Source organism: Amblyomma mixtum, chromosome 9 (genome assembly GCF_055824585.1).
Source record: "Amblyomma mixtum isolate Tamu chromosome 9, ASM5582458v1, whole genome shotgun sequence".
In the NCBI taxonomy this organism is placed as follows: domain Eukaryota; kingdom Metazoa; phylum Arthropoda; class Arachnida; order Ixodida; family Ixodidae; genus Amblyomma; species Amblyomma mixtum.
Window position 1 is genome coordinate 109,308,569 of NC_143020.1, and position 20,913 is coordinate 109,329,481.

At 45.2% G+C, this 20,913-nt stretch overlaps 1 protein-coding gene across 1 annotated transcript in view; it reads right to left on the reverse strand.

The window, feature by feature from the left end:
* Positions 1-4,508: 4,508 nt before the first annotated feature.
* Positions 4,509-20,913, reverse strand: part of Adss (adenylosuccinate synthetase) — a 52,811-nt gene continuing 36,406 nt past the window's right edge. Inside the window, exons 9-13 of the mRNA XM_089561310.1 lie at positions 19,407-19,561; positions 18,033-18,157; positions 17,530-17,627; positions 12,982-13,131; positions 4,509-10,154 (exon numbers count right to left, since the gene is read on the reverse strand). Of these exons, the coding sequence (XP_089417436.1) occupies positions 10,102-10,154; positions 12,982-13,131; positions 17,530-17,627; positions 18,033-18,157; positions 19,407-19,561 (581 nt within the window). The 3' untranslated portion in view covers positions 4,509-10,101. The remainder of the gene's footprint in view (positions 10,155-12,981; positions 13,132-17,529; positions 17,628-18,032; positions 18,158-19,406; positions 19,562-20,913) is intronic.

A 20,913-nucleotide genomic window follows, 5' to 3' on the forward strand; every position in this document is an offset into this window, starting at 1 on the left:
TGCACGGGGACAAAGGACAAACTTCTTCCTTTTCCTGCCTAGCCTCTGCTGCATTGTCAAAAAGTTCGAGAGTACAGCGTGAAATCGCAGAAATCTGGCAACACCCTCCGTAAAGTGGGATTAACCGCGGCGCTATGACAACCGGTCAATGCCTAGGCTAAAGGGCCTCCACAGAGGGATATTTGCTGCTGCCTTCTACAGTTGTGCCCTAATATCAGTGCAAAAAGGTAGTAATTACTCATTGACGTCCACCCGAGCGCAGCCGTACGGCTACAAAGGAAAGCTATACAGCTTTCTCAGAAACTTCGTAGTTAAAGAAAAATTCGTCTTGGTCCGGGGCTCGAACCCGGGACCACCGCTTCATCGGAGCAGTCAGTCTTCCAATTGAGCGAACCGGGACGGCAAGCTTATGGTAGGTCGAGAGGGATTTCATCAATAGAAGTAGGAACAGTGTTGGCCAAATGTTTAGGTGAGTCCCCCAAGGTGGAGTAGATTTGTAATAAGGTAGTAATTACTCATGAAGATCATGAGTAATTACTACCTCAGATCATGAAGGGTAGCTTACCAATATCCCTGAAGAGAAAAGTATACAACAGATATATCGTACCGGTACTCACCTATGGTGCAGAAACGTGGAGGCTAACAAAGGGGGTTCAGCTTAAGTTAAGAACAACGCAGCGAGCTATGGAAAGGAAAATTATAGGTGTAACGTTAAGAGATCGGAAGAGGGCGGAGTGGGTGAGGGAACAAACGCGGGTTAATGACATCTTAGTTGAAATCAAGAGGAAGAAATGGGCTTGGGCAGGGCATGTAATGCGAAGGCAAGAACTGATAACCGCTGGTCCTTAAGGGTAACGGATTCCAAGAGAAAGCAAACGTAGCAGGGGACGGCAGAAATTTAGGTGGGCGGATGAGATTAAGAAGTTTGCGGGGATACAGTGGCGGCAACTGACAAAGGACAGGGTTAGAGAGACATGGGAGAGGCCTTTGCCCTGCAGTGGGTGTAGTCAGGCTGATGATGATGAGTAATTACTCATTGACGTACACCCGAGCGCAGCCGTACGGCTACAAAGGAAAGCTATACAGCTTTCTCAGAATCTTCGTAGTTAAAGAAAAATTCGTCCTGGTCCGTGGTTCGAACCGGAGACCACCGCTTCACCGTAGCAGCGACTGCTCTGGTTACAATTGCTTATCACAAGAAAAAGATTGAGCTCTAAAATTTTGATGCGTGGATTGTTTTGATACAGTCAAACATTAAAAAGCTGATTTCATTTTCTGTTGCGATTGGCCAGCGGAGTAATACAGGATGCCGTGGACCGCGGCCTAATGTTAGCAACTGTTTTTTTTTTTTTGAAGTTGTATCCTACAATAGGCTGGAGGACCTCCACAGAGGCGCATTTGCCACGGCCTTCTTGAGTTGTACCCTAATATACACTCCTCGGGCAACTTTCTGTGATTCTGCATCCAAGGCTGCATAGGATAGGGAAGGCAGACATTTGTCCTCGTGCTGTGGTAAGTGGTGTACCTTAGACCCAGCGACCACGCATCGTATCTCCCGCTTCACAAATCCGCACCCGTAGCCCGAACAGCAAACAAACCATTCTCCGTGGCCCGTCTTGTTCCCTTTCCTGCCTAGCTACCGCTGCAGAGCCACAAAAAGTTGTACGAAGGTATAATCGCTCGGAAGTCAAATAAAACATGAACAAAAACGTGAAAGCCTTTGTCTCCTCTTCTACGGGAGCTAACATTCTTTGAGTGTGAAAGGCTTTTAGCACCTGCCGAACTCAAATCCAGGTGAGCGTAGACTTCGAAAAGCGACGACCCCAAAGTAGCGCTTAATGCCGAACCACAAGGCCAACTTGAAGCGAACTTCAGAAAACTCCACGAAAGGAACCGGCCGACTGTAAACGGAAGCGTGCCATGCGGATCTTCGAAGGGTCGCGACTGATGGCAAAGATGGGATAACCGGCGTCACTGCAATTTCCTCTCCAGATCTCTCGGAAGCCGCCTGCCACCCGGCAAGAGAGAGACGCGCTATTTTCAACTTGATAATAGAGAAATCGTGTTTTCCGTGGAAACATTCCGAAATTCCGGATTTTTTGGGCTACATTTACAAATTGCAAGTATTTATTCGTTTTTGTTTTAAATCAGAGGACAATTAGGCTATGTTTCAGGCTGGTAAGCTGAGAAAACTTGTAGTTCTCAACAAAACATTCCTCAATTTGGCGTTCCTTTGCTGTTTAATATTTACTGGCAGTAAAGAGTCTCGATCAGTTTTGGGACACGAAACATTTTATTTACAGAAGCTGGTCATAGATTTTTTGACTGTCCTTGTGAACATACCTAATGATATCTGCATGCGCAGCATGTCGGTTTCCATACGACAGGCCTGTCCGGTCTTCGCAGATATTCCGGCTGAGAGACCACTCTCAACACCGCAACAGTCATCAGCTGGCATGACATTTTCAACGCGGCATTGGCTAGCCCGTGGCAGCGCAAAGTTTCGTTGTGCGTGTCAAAAGTGCACGACTTCAACACCTGTATTAGCGGTACTTGCTTCCAGCAAGTACTGCTTAAACTCCTTGCGAAGCAAGTCTACATCGTCGGTCACGGAAATACACAGGTCGGTAGTCATCAAAAGACCGAATCAGCAGCCGCTTATGGAATGCACCCCGCAAGGCTCCCAATTTTTTCAAAACGTCAACTGGTTTTCGGCTTTGTCTGTCGGCCGCCTACCACCCGTGCGCCAACTGGGGGCAGAGTAGTTCCGGGACCATAGTTGTTCAAGAAATCGGGGAAAATTCGGGTTTTACCCGATTTTTCAGGTACATGTTTGGTGCGCAAAAATCAGAAAAAATTGGCCTTTACCCGAAAACGAAGAATCCTACCCGTATGTAATAGAGCGATGCAAGCGTTCACGGCATCTGGTGGCAGGTCGGCCTTGTCGACGATCCTGGATGAAGGATGCAGCGATGGAGCCAGCGCAATGCCTGTGTGTGCAGAACCAATACCTCTGGGTGGTATTGGCAGAACGCACTGTACTGTCTGCACGACTATTGGGCACGCAACACGCAACTGGTTTGGTCAGCAAAGCACGCCACGTGGCTGCCGAGAGAAAGATTTATTGAAAAGAACTTGATCATACGTGGTTGGGCCTCAGTGTGACCCTCATACAGGGGTGACCTGCAAGGCTCCGCTAACGAAAGCTTCCTGTGTTGTCTGTTCCTGCTACATCAGCAGTTAGTTCCAGCTTTCCTCGGAGGAGGGGCTGGCAAGAGCATACAGGATGGGGGGTTGCCTTCCAAATCATTTGTGATTAAGGTTTAGGGGGTTTAACATCCTGAAGCAACTCGTGCTATGAGGGACGCCGTAGTGAAGGGCGCCGGAAATTTCTACCACCTGAGGGTCTTTAACGTGCACTGACATTACACAGTACACACGGGCCTCTAGAAGGATAATATCTAGGGGTTTAGAATGGATCGGGTTTGGCTCCAACTCAAAATCGCTGCATGTTTCATCGAGGTCTATGTGCGGAGGCGGGTATATTGGCTGTCTGCCTTTATAGTAGCTGGTTATATCGCGGTATGTGGTCAGTGCCTCGTTCAAGGAAACCAGCTCTGAGGGGCCTACCTCCCGATTTGTCAAACCTCAGGCTATGCGATTTGCCTCATTACCCACATTACTCGAATCTGCTTGGACCAATACCATTTCCACCAAGTGTTCAAAGCCACAGTTGCGCAAGAACTCTTCCCCAAAATGACTTTGGGGGTGCTCAGTGCTTGCGTATTTAGGAAGTCCGAGGGCAGCCTTGCATGCTGTGTGTATGACGCTGTTCACAGACTCATCAGCAAGACGAAGGCCGTAGTACGGAAAAGAATATAGGAGATAGTGGCAACGTACTGCTACACCAAAGTAGCCAAATTCTCGTCTAGTGAGAGATTGCACTGTCAGTTCTGGTTATCTCAGTCAGGACGCACAATAGGCCTAATTATTCAATCCCATTAACAGTTGCCTTGATGGATGAGTGATAAGTTCCCCCGCCAAGCAACCATAAGTCCGCCTCGTGCGGCATAAGCCCAATTTGTGGCCCTTTTTTTTTTTTTGGTCTAAGACCATTTTCCCAAGCATTTCACCCTAGAAGAGCCGAGCACCAGGCCAGGGGAAATCTTGTACCCATTAAAGAAACCGGTGGGTACCCGGCGGCACTGGAGATCGAACCCAGCACCTCCCGAATGCGAGGCGGACACATATAATCATCATCATCAGCCTGACTACACCCACTGCAGGGCAAAGGCCTCTCCCATGTCTGTCCATTTAACCCTGTCGGCCGAGGGTTAATTGGTTTGTTCATAGAAGGTGGACCACTCTGGCACCACTGAAATATAAACTTCAGTCCTCTCACACACGGGGCAGATGTTCTATGTGCCTCTATGTCAGAGCTCATTGCTGTGCAGCGGAAGCCACCTGTACCATTCAAGAGCCAAGTACAACACGCTGCAGACATCAAGGAATAAAAGAACAGTCTTTATATACACTTTCTTCTTTCCATGTGCGCCATGACCAAGGCTTCACAGAACATTTCCCTCAAAAAGACCCACAGCATACGTGGTGCGCCCACTCCTAGATTCACAACACAAAAAATAAGCATGAGACATTGAAAACCTTGGGTCATTTGTATGGGACGAGGACATCAGAGAAGGCAACCATCACAGCTATTTCGCGAGCTCCTTTTCGAGGCAGCTACAATGACAACATGCATTGCATAAACTGTTCACAAGGTAGCACAGTGGACAGTCGTTTTCTGAAATGAGAGCAGACTGCCTTCAGGTTTCTGGCCACACGGTGCATGCTAAGCATTTAAAAGCATAGCGCACACCAGGGGTTCTCAACTGGGTTCCACGGATTCCCCTAGCACAAAAATCCATTCGTGATTCAACCCCAACCTTTCCTTCATACAATTTATTTTAAGACTAATTAATCATAGTGCAATTGCTTATGGCAAACTGCTACGGTACACAGCCAGTCATTAGTCACTGAACTGGAGCATTTTAAGAGGGGCCGACAATCTGAATAGGGCAGGAAAGGATGGAAGCCAAGATGCATGGGGTTCCTCATCACCTTTACACAGGGTTCCTCCGATTTCCCAGGGTCAAAAATGACTGAGAACCCCTGGTGCAGACGACTTAACATGAAGAAGCAAAAAAAATTAAGGACAGTAAGAAATGAACAGCACAAGGACAATGTCACCTGCAGGGCAGGCTCTAGGTGGTTTCTTACTGCAATTAATGACATCACAGTAGCATGGCAAACTTTTTTTCCCTCTCTTTGATAACAATTAACAACACCTAAAACGGACAACACAAAGTGGGAAACCTTGTTTACATGGTTGTAATAATTCGGCAACCGGTTATACTGTGTCAGTGCAGTCGTGTCTGACATGAACCACCACGGGATCCATCAGGAGTGCTCCATTCTCTTCGGACTCCAACATAAGCCAACTACGTTGGCGACGGCTCATGGACACGACACTGACCAAAGCACCCCCGAAAAATGGCGGCAAAACATATCCACAGCTCCTCCACCAACACATGCTAGTGGCGGGGCATCTAGAACAAAAATATATAAAGGTGTGCGTGTTTCCCTCGGTGTCTTCATAAGCTCCATCCACACAGACGAACCCGGATATTTCGAACTCGAAGGGAATCGTGAAACAGTTCAATACATCGATATATAAAAGATAGAAATAGATAAGTTCACCTGTAACCTAGAAGGAAGAATACATTGCACCCACACTAGTGACGCACTTCTTAGTGACAAAAAGCCCAGCAGCATACTGGCAGCACACTGCTTGCGAGGCGTTGCTATGCCTCAGCAACTTTGCATTGCAGTTGAACTAGCCACTGCACTTTAAGTACAACAATTGTTGATTAAAATTAAGGTACAGTTGCATTCTGCGACACCTTCGGCAGTGAAGGTTGTGATCTTATTAATGCTAAGTTTTCGAAAAACACTTCAGCCTGTTTCTGTCATGCTAACAAAAAATTTCCAACAATCTTATGACCAATCTATGCTACCAAAAAAAAGAGTGGAAAATTGGGAAGGTGATTCGAGTGTACAAGTTGGGCAGCAAAACATCTCCCCTTAACTGTTTTCTGGAATCAAACACCTTCTTCTCATCAGCACATGGTTTTCGGAAATTTTATTCATGCGAGACTCAACTATTATGTTTTACATATGCATTACACTGTATCCTTGACCAATCATCAATAGCTGACTGTATATTCTTAGATTTTAGTAAAGCTTTTGACAAGGTATGTCACAGACTTCTATTATTAAAACTAAACAACCTTAATATTGACCCTAATCTACTGAAATGGATTGAGTGTTTTCTTCTTAATCGCCCAGTTTGTAACTGCCAATGGTTTTAATTCCAGTTTTACAGGAGTGCAATCAGACATTCCCCAAGGCTCAGTCCTTGGACCTCTTATTTTTAATGTACGAGGGGGTACCCAAAAGAAACCGGACTAAATTTTTTTGTCGGCAAAGCTTCTGTGGTACCGCGTTTTGCGACTAGGAGCGCATAGAACGAACATTCCAGAGTCAGTAAGCCGAGTGCCGTCGTTGAAGGAGGTCAGGCTAGTTTAGGCAGAATTTTAGAGTGACGACTGTTTCGTGTGAATGTCGTTTTTGCAATGGCTGATTTTCGTGAACAGCGTGCGCCGGTGAAATTCTGATTTTTGATCGGAAAAAGTTGAATGGAAACTCTTGAAATAAGACGTACAAAGACGATGGTATGGGGACAACTCAAGTGTTCCTGAATCGAATCCTGAATCAAAGCAACAATCATTCGAATGGAAAACTTCAAATTCACCTCGCCTCAAGAAAGCTCGCCAGGTGAAACCAAACTTCAAAACAATGCTGATTTGTTTTTTCGACGTGAGAGGAGTCGTAAATTCAGAAGTTGTTCCGCAGGGTCAGACAGTTAGCCAGGCTTTCTACTTGGATGTTTTGAAAATATTGGGCAACAGTGTGCGGTGGAAGCGGCCAGATTTGTGGCGGTCGGGTGACTGGTTTTTCCATCATGGCAATGCCCCTGCTCACACAGCCCGGTCTCTAAGACAATTTTGGACCAAAAATGGCATGACCCCTATTCCTCAACCCTCATACTCTCCCGACCTTGCCCCGTGCTACTTCCTTTGTTTCCTAGAATTAAAAAATAGGTGAATGGAAAGCGTTTCACTGATGTTGCTGAGGTGAAGAAAAAAACGACGGAGGCACTGTCAAGCATCACAAAAGATGCATTTGAACAATGTTTTGAAAAATGGAATGAAAGATTCGACAAGCGTATCATTGCAAGTGGGGAATACTTTGAAGGAGATTGAAGGTCTGTGCTTAAAATATGAAAAAATCAGTTCAAACAAAAATAAGTCCGGTTTCTTTTGGGTACCCCCTCGTACATCAATATCTTCCATCTCCTGTTAACTTTCATATCCTCCTTTTTTGCGGACGATTGCGTTATTTTCAGAGAAATAACCGATACTAATGACAGCTGTCTACTTCAGACTGACCTTACCACTGTAGCTAACTGGTGCAATAAATGATCAATGCAACTAAACATCATGAAATGCAAAGTAATGCGTGTTTCAAGAAAATCTACTGCCTCGCTTTCGTATTATATTGATAACGTGTCTTTAGAGTCTGTAACATCATATAAATACCTTGGCGTTTATATCACTTCTAACCTTAGCTGGTCTCTTCATATCGAGCACATAATCAACAATGCTAATCGCATGCTAGGTTACTTAAGTCGCCACTTTTTCAACGTTCCTTCCTCTGCGAGACTTTTGCTATATAACACACTAATTCGTTCCAAACTGGAGTATGCATCATCAGTCTGGGACCTTCCTTATGACAGTCATATTACTGCTCTTGAGATGGTTCAAAATAACTCTGCGCGTTTCGTCATCACTAATTACTATCGCACTGCAAGCATAACTACTATGAAGTCTAGCCTTTCTCTTCCATCGCTGTCACTTCGTCGAAGAGCCTCATATTGCATTATTTCACAAGTTGTACTATCATCCTGTACTGCGCGATCGCCTTATCCCACAGCCATTTTATGTGTCCCATCATACTGACCATAATCAAAAGTCGGTTTAGTTTGTTCTAACACCAAATATTTCTCAGTCATTTTTGCTGTGTACCTCGCGTGACTGGAATCACCTTCCCACAGATACTGCCAACATCAATAATCATGAGATGTTCCGCGAAGCTATAGCTAGCATTGTATACTCAGGTGTTACTTAAATTTGTCTCTTTGCTGTATTTTCTAATCTTATTCTTGTGTTTTGCCACTCCCCCTCTGTAATGCCCCTGGCCCTGAGGGGTACAATCAATGAAATGAAAAGATGAGGGCTACCGCTAAGCTTTAGTTAGGCTGGCTTCACTGCATGACAGCGAAACAGCGTGAAAAATGAATACAAGAGATCGAAGGCCACCCTCAAACACGCCCCACGATCACCTCTTCATGCAGTTTCCCAGGGCTAACGCTGACAACAGGTGCCCAAGGCCACGCTGTCGACCCATCTCCGTGCACGAGGTGTTCGAAGAGCGCTGATACGAGCAGAACCACTGAGGCATGGTGTGCCATTCGATATATCAAAAGACTGGCAGAATTGTTCGAAATACTGTGTGTTTGATACTGCCAATAATGTGAAATATTCGGGCTCCATATATCCCGGCTCACCTGTAGTACCACAGCTTTCTCACTGCTTTTCGCTCTGCACCAAGCCAGTCACTTAAAAACCCTACACCATGGACTAAGGTGAATAGCCCTGTGCAACACTTTAAACCACAGCACGAGGTAACAAAGTACAACTTCAGAGATCTAGTAACTTGTAAGTTACATGGGTCCAGCTCCGCACTGGAAGAACGTTCGAAAAAAGATGACAATTCCATTTCTGAACCCAACAAGTAAATGCTATCTGTTTATAAAATGCACATTCACTAGACATTTAACAATTGGAAAAAACACAATTTAGGCATTTCTGGAGTATACGGAACTGCCATTATATGACAAAATTTAAAAAAAAAATTTCATTTATAGGCCCACTGAGAACAAATTAAGGCTGGCTTTGATCAATGAATTACCGATGTCAAATTATAAACAAGCCACTTCAGCATAAAAGAGAGAGCTATTGCAAGCAAGAAAACCGGGAAAAAAAAGATGGGTGTCACCATGACTGGCCGTTCCTGTATTTACACTGTGGCGAGGACAGGAGAGTTTATGTGTAATAGAACACAAAATGAAGGATTACATGTCACTACAGGCAACTTTAGCACCGTTGACACTCGGGCAATTTTATCATGCAAGGAAAGTGGAGAACAAAAACTAAATGCAAAAAATAAACTACGCAGACCCATCGCACCCAATATCCACACCAAAGTCATGCACTCAAATCTGAGTCGTAAGAAAAACTATTCCAATTTTCGCTCAGCTTTTAAGCAATGAATGCCCTTCTCACGGCAAACCAACTGCCAACATAGTCGTAAAGGGCCCATCTATCAGATTTTTCTGAAAAAAAAACCTGACAATGTTGTCCTCAGCGGCCCCTTAAACTGTGGCATGAAGCCTGCACTTTCGTCAATCCCGTTTACACTGTTTACCAAAAAATGTTTCTAACAACCAACATTCGAAAATATTCAACAACGAAAATCCTCGTGTCAAGACAACTCGATTCTTGCTATGTGCGAAAGCTCCAAAATTTTTTTTTGTCAACTCTCCTCTATGCTTGGCATCAGCATTCGCCACTTGGCTGAACATCATGTGACAACACCTGTGTGTCCATTTCTTCCAATATGGCAGACACAAATGGTATTACACCATTTGTTGGCGATGCCGCCAACAGATTGGCCACAAATCGGAAGTGGCAAGCCTTCGCTCCTCAGTGATGAGGACTGGAGGACAATGGGTGGACGTTCCTTATCGTTTAAAACAACAATCAATTAAAACCAACAAAGGAAAAACAAAAATACAGCTTGCTGTGCAAGTGTACACAGTTCTTCCCAAAACCACTGCCTTCTTCGTCTCTTGTCCGTTCATCAGGGAATTGTGATGATAGCCGCACGAGACTTTCCAACGCCAATCCACTTGACTGAAACGAGTAAGATTGTGCACAACAGTTAATGAAATTCCATTTTCTTTTCTTTTTTTTTAGTGTCTGTGCAACATCTCAACCATTGTTCAACACCTTTTAACAAACAGTTCAAGTTTCCATTGTTACACTGTTCCACCTGTCATGGGAAAATGGTTCTTGTGATGCAAAATGATAAAGTGGGGGTCTGTACGGCTGCCAAAATTAGCTCTACCATACAGGCACAGAAAAATGACATTCAGTGTACGATGCCTTCAGCTTGTGGTACACGTCATCACTTCCCTAGTTCATGCCATAGGCCAAGATACACAACAACAATACTGATGACAATGTCAAGACATCGTCAACATTTGCTTCCATAATAAGCAATTTGGTAGAACAAACTTGCAACACAACCTTGAAGATGGTGCGTACATTACGCAAGGTAAAAACCAATTTAGCAAGTGCATTCATTACGTGAATACACACATTATGCAAGTAATATAGCATTTAAAAATTTTTACCCAAACATAAATCTCTGTCCATAGGCTCAGTACACTAACGCTGTCACCATGCAAAAAGAAAATGGCTTTACAGAAGATGGCAGTTTCCACTTGATTAGTTAAAAAAGTACCCACGCAACTATCAGTAAGTAAGCATGTCTGAAGAAACTGCAAACATATTGTCGTTATGAACAAAGGTGATCAGTTGAGTCATCTCACACAGTGAAGAAGTGCAGCATAATATCAGTTATAACAAGCTCGGTTAGAGCTAATTATGCCCCATGTTGACATCTGCAACTGTAACTGAACTAGGCTGTAGATGACAGTGAAGAGCGCTACCCAGTAGTTGGATACAACTTAAGAACAAAGTGGGAAATCCCCCTGAAAAGAACCTCTCCAGATAATAACACCAACTTATTTTCACTACATCGTAGCTTATCCCCTTGTAACTAGTAGCCTGACATCGTAACAGGTTGGCAAAGTAAAGTCAGTCATTGGCTGGAAGACTCCATTGAGGGAAATTTGCCGCTTCGTTCTCGAGTTGCATCAGACTATAGCAGACAACGTTTGGCGAGGAGTTTGGTTTATTGGTGTTTAACGTCCCAAAGCAACTGAGGCTATGAGGGACGCCGTAGTGGAGGGCTCCGGAAATTTCGACCACTTGGGGTTCTTTAACGTGCACTGACATCGCACAGTACACGGGCCTCTAGAATTTTGCCTCCATCGAAATTCGGCCGCCGCGGCCGGGATCGAACCCGCGTCTTTCGGGTCAGCAGCCGAGCACCATAGCCACTGAGCCACCGCGGCGGATTTTTGGCGAGGAGTTTGAGGCTCCCCGTCTGCCGAAGCATGTAACAGAGGAACAATACCTGTAAATGTGTGACTGCACCAATTAAACGAACAATACCACCGCCCCACAACACCGGCCTCTCGTACTGTTTAAATTTTCTCCTTTAAAGGCCAACTACAACAAACATTTTGTCCCGTAAAAGAACTTTTTTCTAGTAGTCCATCAAAAGAGAGTAGTAAAAACAAAAGATGGCATTCATTATGGCAGCAAGTACATCGTGAATTGCTCTAAAAAACTTGTTTTTTATACCGAAACTGAAAAAAACAGCAGCCACTACCAAGAGCTGAAAATGACGCACAAATGAGTTCCACTCTGAAAAAACTCGGGCACAGTAGCTGCGGCGTTATGGTGGCTCGAGGTCCACAGAAACCGCAGCGGGACAGTACCGTGTTATAATCGTGTACAGTGAACAACACAAGCAACTAACATATGGATTTATAGCACAGCAAATGAATGCTCACCAACCAAGACCACTTTTCATCTCGCTTCCTTCCTTTGGTCAACGTCGAGAGATTTCGCTGCTAGCTGAGCTTTTGCGAAAATTGTTTTTGCCGATAATAGCCACAGCCGGTACGAAGTTGATTAATTCTGACCAAACCAGACAAGGACCAGACCAGTGTCGCGTGAAAGAAAACACGCCGACGTGGGCTGCTTTTAAAAAGCCCGCTGTCTGCCGTACTTCAGAAACGCACGTGGCATGCACCTTTAAAGTGTAGCATGTGTGTTCCTAACCCCGATGCTACACAGCACTTAGGCATTATAATCTCACCTAAAACTTCCAAACAGCTTTACAACAGTACCACAGACTGTCAGACAAGATGCATTTCAGCCACCAGCCTTTGAATCCACAAAATCCATAACCCGTTCATTCCCAATGGGTCCGGCTTGAGAGGGTTCTTGGAGGTCAGTACTTACGTCATGTCCGGTAAATTGCCTAACTGCACGATACACCACCAGTTGCCTGCATCGTCTCCTACAGAGCCATTTAAATGTCTACAACAACAGAATTTTCTCTAAGAAGCGTAGAACATACCCAACATGCTAAGAAGCTTTCTAGCCAAAGTGTCTTTGCAAATGGCCTTTAAAAGTACAACTCCTACTAAACTGACCGCTAGCTGTGGCGTGTCATGGATACCTGCTTTTCGCGGTTAAAACTGAATTTCAAAAATGAAGTTCTATATAGTACTTTTACTAAATTTTTCTATTTTCTGTTTAAACCAAACAGTTCCACCCCTAGAAACAGTGCACACTAGAAATACACTACCACCTCCAAAACTAGACTTCAGTTTTCCTTTAGTACAAGTATAGCTGCCCCACAAGGCACAGAGTGATTTGATACAGCATATATGCATGAAAAGTCTTCACCTGATGCATTTTAAGGCCTCGGTTCCTGTATCGTACATTAGAGAAAGTAGAAGGTGACCCCGAACGGGGTCAGTCGTTGGCTCCCCATTCAAATACATGCCTAGAACACATCACTAAAGTGCAAACTCACAGGGAACTGCAAGCAGCTCCTGCACCGTCTCAACATATCGGCGGGCTTCGGCGGGCAGGTCCGCATACTTCCGGCACTCGGACGTTGACTTCTTCCAGCCTGGCAGGACGAGGTAGTCTACCTCAGCCTTGTACATCTCATCTGCGCTTGCTGCAAGAGAGTAGCAGAGAGAGAGAAAGCTTCTGCAACAAGGGGCTGCTGTAGGCCACAGATGGTGAGTTAGACGATTCTGTGGTAAGGCAACATATTCACGTATATCAACGCATCTCAGATTGTAACTGAAGGAAAAAAAAAAAGAAACCTGATTTGTGAAGATCCTTGAAAAGTGTGCTTGAATGAGTGCTGGTTTGGTTTATGGGGTTTAACGTCCCAAAGCGACTCAGGCTATGAGAGACGCCGTAGTGAAGGGCTCTGGAAATTTCGACCACCTGGGGTTCTTTAACGTGCACTGACATCGCACAGTGCACGGGCCTCTAGAATTTCTCCTCCAAAGAAATTCCAGCCGCCACGGCCGGGATCGAACCCGCGCCTTTCGGGTCAGCAGCCGAGCACCATAACCGCTGAGCCACCGCGGCGGCTTGAATGAGTGCAAATGGCTACAAAATATGGCTGGGGTTCAATGTGGCTTGAATATAGTTATAAGAGCAAAAGCTCTTTCAAGCACGGTGAGGCACGGTTTGCTTGGTTTGAATGTTTTATTATTGTGCATCAAAGGGTTCATCACCATCTTGTTATGGCTTGATTAAGCCCGACGTCTCCAATGTAGCCCTAGACACATCAGCGTGCTCATCCATAGGGACTGTGGCAGCATAGCAGCGGGATGCGGGATTTTATACAGCAGCCAGCATCACGTGACACACCGACATCATAACCACGTGACGCCGTCTCAAATCAAATGTCGACGTCAAGGTCAAAGCCAGGTACCCAATGATCACAGTCACATGATCACAAGGACATACTACCATTGCTTGGACCATACCACCATGCAGTTAAGTTCAGTTTGACCTTGTGAGGCATTGAAAGACATTGTTGATGTGGTGCCCACTGTCTCAAATCAAATTTCAAGGTCAAGGCCAGGTACCCAATGGTCATACTAGTCTCATGATAATGTGGTCATATTACCATAGCTTGGGCCATACTACCATGCAGTTAAGTTCCATTTGACCTTGTGAGGCATTAAAGGTCATTGCCTCATCAACATCAAAATCTGAAGTTGTACCTCGAGGGGTAGAGCATTCGCTCTAAAATCCTTCAACAGTTACTGCAGCAACACCAACCACTACGCTAACACCCTGATATGGTGTTGAAGCGAGGTTGGTGACGACATGCGAATAACCATTTATGGTAGACCATGGCGTGTGCGACTCCCACCTGACAAGTCTGAGGATGAATTAAACAGGCGTCCATTGTGTCAAGCAGCCTGCAATTAAAGAGCAACTCTGGGAGTTTTTTTGACATGTTTGAGTGGATAACAGCGTGAAAAACGACAAACGAAGAGAAGACACAACGAGCACTGACTAGCAATTGGAAATTTTATTAGGAAGAATGGCATCAAAAAAAAAAAAAAAAACATGTTACACGGTAACGTTGCTTTTTTGGGCTTTTTGGTTCATGGTTTGAATAACACTGCAGCGCTCATGGCGCTCGTCTTTGTTGTTTTGTCTTCGTCTCCTGCAGTGGCGTTTTTCAAATGTTACACTGCGCATACCCACGCATCATAAAAAACCAAGAAAATGAGCTCATAGGATTAAAACAACTCACAAGTGACACGGCAGCAAAGATATGCAAGTTTTTTTCTCAAGCAGTACAATCGAAGGTTTATTGATGCATTGCCCACCCAATTTTTTTTTTGATGTGGAACGGTTCCAGAATTTTGCAGAGTATCGAACCCAGTGCTCGTAGACAACGCGCGTCTTGCAACCTAGGTGAGTACCGTATTTACCCAATTCCAACGCGCACCTTTTTTCGGGGAAAATACGTCTCAAAATCGCATGCGCGTTGGATTCGAGTGCAAACCGAAACTGCCCCATAGCTGCCCATCGTCATCGCCATTATACGATGTGGGAGCTCACTAACTGCTGGAAACATGGGAGCACGTTTGCTCGTCGTTTTCTGCGTCGCAGGAGCCGTTTTCAACCGGTGTGGCGCTTGTCATTGGTCGCGTGCTCAGCGACCACGGACCGCGTTCACGGCGACGGTATCCCGTGCACTGCCGCGGGCGGACGCCTTATCACTGCCGTTGCACGATCAAGATACGCAGATCGAAGAATATGTTGATGAAACAACGGTTGTCGGAAACACGTCATTTCGGCGGTAAAGTTCCAAAAACGATGAGACTCCTTTCTGTTTTGCGGCCGACTCTCTGACAGAGATTACATCGTCCGCAGGCGGGGCACGCCTTGCCGCTGACGAGGTCGTGCATCATGCCGATCTCACAGATAACAGCGCTCCCGCGCTCGTTTTTACAGTCGAAGATCTTTATCTTTCGCTCAGACGCACTGACGAAGTCATGGATGCTCCGCAAGAAGCATCGCCGTTGCCGCAGTTACGCCTAGCAGCAGACGAACCTCCCGTAACCGGAGCTCTCCGCTTGCGCTTGGGGCGTCTTCCTTTATACTGATGCTTTGTCAGGAAATTGCGTGAGCGAAAATCTCGTTTCTCAGTCACATCCATAGCGGAGATAGGAGAAAAACCCGGGCAGAAGCGTTGGTTCACGTCTCGGTGGCGGCAGAACGAAGAAAGAGCGTCTGCGCCCGACCGTGCGGTGGAATGCTCGTAGCCAATGGAAGGGCTCCGATCGTACCACGTGATTTGAAGGGCCAGTCGCGACGCTCGACTCGGGCGGGAAACGATCTTTTTTTTCGTATTTTTATCAAGAATGCGCCGCTGCCTAAGTGGCTTCTCGTAGACGATGGGTAGGCCTACTTCCCCGCGAATATTCAAGAGCGGGCGATGCCGTGGAGCGAAATGCCGCGTTCCCGAAATTCGGTCAAATTCGCACTTTCGCGAGCCACCGCGAGTGCTTTAATTGTATTTTTTACTAACTTCCCATTGATTATCGGCTTTGATTTTTTTACACATAAAAGAAGAGGCTTGGGGGAATACAAAACGCAAGAAAATACAAAATCGACTTTATCGAAAAAAATCGCGGTTTTTTCACCCGCATCTCCCCTTAAAATATAAAAACGGTTGCAAATTATTTTCATTCGTGGAAGTCACATGCACGTTAGAAGCGGGGCTTGTAGTTTTTTTTTTTTTCATTACCAATATCGGGCGCGCGTTAGAATCGGGGCTTGAATTTTTTTTTTTTTTTTGGTGCCGTAAATTGGGTGCGCGTTGGAATCGGGGGCGCGTTGGAATTGGGTAAATACGGTAATCTCTTTCACTTCACACTCTCAACAGTGCTCAGTCAATTTTGAGCAGTACCCTATTTCCATGGGCCTCTCTGTTTCCACAAGCGCACATTCAAACACAGGCTAGTTTGGCCTACGTACACCTTGTCGTAAAATAATGGAATAACATGAACGGCACCAACCTTGCACTGAGCATGCTCGTACTAGGTGTGCCACACACCACACCCAGGTTTTTCACACTCTCTCATTTCGAACTTTTCTTTGCACAACTGAACAAACACATTACAGTTTATTAGCAGCACTGTGGCAACCCTAAAATCAAACCGAGAATCAATGTTCTTTAACCCATGAGCCAACTTGTGTACGTACGGAATAGCCGCTAGTTTCTTTTCCGGGCAACTTGCTCCATCCGCTGGGTGCGCAAACGGGGTTTCTTGAGTAGCACACAGAAACCAGCATTGCAGAGACACAATGCTTGCATTAAAAAACTGTTTTTCATTTCATGTGGGCGCGACCTTGAAAGGTAAGCGTCCAGCGAATTCACAAATCGAAATACATGCGCGACATAACCTTCTAGATTAATTTAACAAAACTTCTGTTCGGGCCAGATGGTGCATAGATTTTTTGAAATGATTTTAAGCGCACAAGAACACGCACACGAGAAGAGGAAACACACAGGACAGCGCCTGTCCTGTGAGTTTCCTCCTCATGTGTGCGTGTTCTTGAGCGCTTAAATTCATTTCAAAAAAAGACACAACCTTCTAGATCACATTGAAGTGTGTGATTTGTGGACAACTATCTAGTTGTTGCCAAAGACCTTGACGTTCCTTGTGCAGCTGTAAACGTGCTAAAGGGTTTCAGAGAAAGAGGGATGGGATTGACGTTCACCATGGAATTTCCGGTAATTTGAAAAAACTAGAGTAGAAGTACTGTAAAAGAGCAAACACCAGGAAACAGATACGAAAACTGGGTTTTCAACAAATGATGGCGTCGCAATGGACCAACCAACGTCCCGGATACTGTCACAAATTCTATCGAGTGCGTGCCGATTGGCTAAATCAGCGATTGGAAGTGGCAGCTTTGATTATGTTTGCCCTCCATCGAAATGCGACCGCCGCAACTGGGCCGTCGCGACTGGGCATCAAAACCCCTGAGCCACGACGGCAGTGAATAAAATTGTTATTTTTGCTCTTACCTGGTGGGTACTTGTACACCTTGCCACCTATCCGATACGCCGTACCAATCTTAATCTCCTCAAATGTGTCCAGGATGTCAAGCTTGGTCAGAGCTAGCCTAGAGTTTAAAAAAAGAAAAATACACACATCTCAGCAAAACATTCAGTTCATTACGACTCCATGGTTAACCAATAACTTCTAAGTCAATTGGAGCACTTGTCAAAAGATAAACACACCATGATGTCATCGGCACGCAGCATCTTGGTGCACTGCCAATGTCTGCACTGTGAACAGCGCGAATCTAAGGAATCTGCTAACACTTAAAAAAAAAATGAATCCTCAACGACAAAAGTGAGGGGCAGGTTCATTACGTGCGTTCATTACATGGGTAAACACAGCATTCAGGTGCAGATACATTGGTAATAGCTTTACAAATACTACATGAATGAAAGCCGGCAAGCAGAGACTAACGGGCAGATACAAACTGCCAGTTGCAGAGCCGAGGAAACGGAGGATTACATACGCCGTGTATCCGTTGATCATGTTGGAGTAACGGAGCAGCACAACATCAAGCCAGCCGCAACGTCGCTTCCGCTTGGTCGTAACGCCAATCTCGCCGCCAATGGTCTGGAGGCGCTCGCCAATTTCCTACACAGCGCAAAGAAAGAGCTCAGTGTGTGTGTCTACCATCACATGAGGCATTTACATGATCCAAACTCCTTTCCTTCTTGAGTTACCACCACAAGAATTCAACGAAGGCCTTTCCCTTATCTCTCCATTTAAGCCGAAGCTGTGCCAGCTGCAGCCACTTTAGCCCTGCGAACTTAATCTCGACCATCCACCTGATTTTCTGTCGCCTCCTGCTATGCTCGCCTGCTCTTGAAATCAACTCCAATACATTACAATGCTCACTGGCTATCTTGCCCTTGCATTACATGGCCCGCCCGTGCCCATTTCTTCCTCTCGATTTCAACAAGGATATCGTTCACTCGCGCCTGTTGCCAGACCCACCCTGCTTTCGTCCCGTCTCTTGATGCTGCTCCTACCATTTTTTCTTTCCATATCTCAATGCCCTCAATTAAATTTCAAAGCCTGTTTGTAAGCCCCCAAGTTTCTTCCCCACAGCTGAGTGCAGGCCAATATAGCTACAGCAGAACCTTGATAATTCAAACTTGGTTAATTCGAATTCCTGTACAATTAGAACAATTTATGCAGCCCTGTAATTTCAAGCGAATATTTTTTCTTTGTATGCCTTCACTGCACATGTAAACCCTTAATCCTTTTTCTTTATTTTTTTCCCTCTTTAACTTTTGAAGTTTGTAGTGTGTGTTCATTGTGCGTGCATTTTTTGATGCTTATTTTATACTGATTGTAGACCCTCCTTATGTAATGCCCTCGGGTCTTTAAGGATGAAATAAATGAATTGAATGTAAATTTTACCGGATAATTCGTAGTAGTGGCCTGTCCCAACCTGGTTAATTCTAAGACCTGGGGTGCTACGTGGGAATGCCTGATCCAGATTTCACCATGAACACGGTGAAGCGCCGGTCTATTGGAGCTATGAGACAACGCCGAAAAGCAACGTCGGTGGTTCCTCAAGTCAAAGTCTAGCAGAGGCACTGGCCTCGAAGCATCCCCACACCTCTAGCAGCATCGGCGCATGTTAATCTGAATATTTTTTTGCAGTCCCAATGACTTTGCATTCATGGTGGCTTTACTATGTTACATACTGTGCTGTTGGGGGATGCTACTAGGCATTGTTAGCAGTTACACTGCTACAAATCAAAGTGAGCCCAAACAAATAAGGCCCAATGCTCCCAATAGAATGCTGGTAGTTACAGGCATACCATTTTGGCACCAACAAATTCGGAGAATGAGACCGGTGCCGTTCACTCACGTTTTTCTGTTCGGTGGGGAAGGGGCCGTCACCGACGCGTGTCGTGTACGCCTTGACCACGCCGTAAACATGGCCGATGGCGCATGGGGGAATACCCAGGCCCGTGCAGACGCCACCCACCGTGCAGTTTGAAGATGTGACGAATGGGTACGTCCCTGGGAATGATGGGAAGAAAAAGGAGGCAACAGCTGACACAAGCGCAGACAACAGGAAAGAAATACCAGGTAGTGGTAGCAGAAAAATGAATGGCAGGGAAGAAATGCAATTTGTTTCTTGGGTTGATTGACTGATTGATCAATGTTCATGTGCAAAAGTGACGGCACTCAGGACTTATGGTTTACTGGTTTGGTTTACTAGGGTTTAATGTTCGAAAGCGACTCAGGCTATGAGGCGCGCCGTAGTGGAGGGCATCAGAAATTTCTACCATCTGGGATTCTTTAATGTGCACTGACATCGCACAGTACACGGGCCTCTAGAATTTCGCCTTCATCGAAATTTCCCCGCCGTGGCCAAGACCGAACCCGCGTCTTTCGAGTCAGCGGCCAAGCGCCATAACCACTGAGCCACCGCGGCGGCATACTGAGGACTTCTGACGATTGTTTCCTTTCTTAATAAATACTGAATTTGCTCAACTGTAACATGAATTTTTTCAAACTCATAATATACGAGCAAGAAGTCACCAATTAGGTTTTCAGTTAATATCACCAGGCTTTATGTTAATACCACCTAAGTCGCTCAAACACCATACCACCATAAAAACCACACACCATACACCATAAAAATCAAACACCATACCAAATTAATTTCAGCCCCTGGGAGCACCCAAACATGCAACAAAACCTTGAAAGAAATCGTTTTTGCTCGCTTTGTTAACCTAATGTCGCAGCGACAGTAACTACCAGAACATTTATCCATGACAGCAATATGCATGACAGCTACCTTTAGTAGTAGGAGTAGTAACGTAAGGCTCGCAACATCAGAAGTACCAGCCTTTTCAATACTACTCATGTTGATGAGGCCATTGAGGTCAAGTAAACTGGCAGTTTGAATTAAGAGGACACTGAGGGCAACTTCATCTAATTATTGTTCATCCAATTTACTCTCTGCAGCCACATCAGCCAAAGACATACTTATCACTGGAAAAATTTGTTTTAAATAAGAAATTGTTTTTTTCTTTCTGCAGCTCATTTCAAACTCGTTACATCAAGATCAAAAAAGGGCTCCGTGATCACTGCCTGGGAATGAATGACAGCGTTAACCTAGCCTCAGAGACCAGCAAAAAGAAAAAAAAAAACGCAAATACCGTCGCAGATTGCTCGCGAAAATTGCCAGTGGCAGAGATACCTGCTGAATTTCATTTTTAAGTCTTTTTATGGGTTACAAAATCTCAGTTTTCACTGACAGAAATCTTTTTTTTTTTGTATCTAGGATGCTGTGATCTGCCAATATAGGCCAAGCTCATTATCTCCTCAGTGTCCCCTTCACAAGATTCCACTGTGGTGCAGCA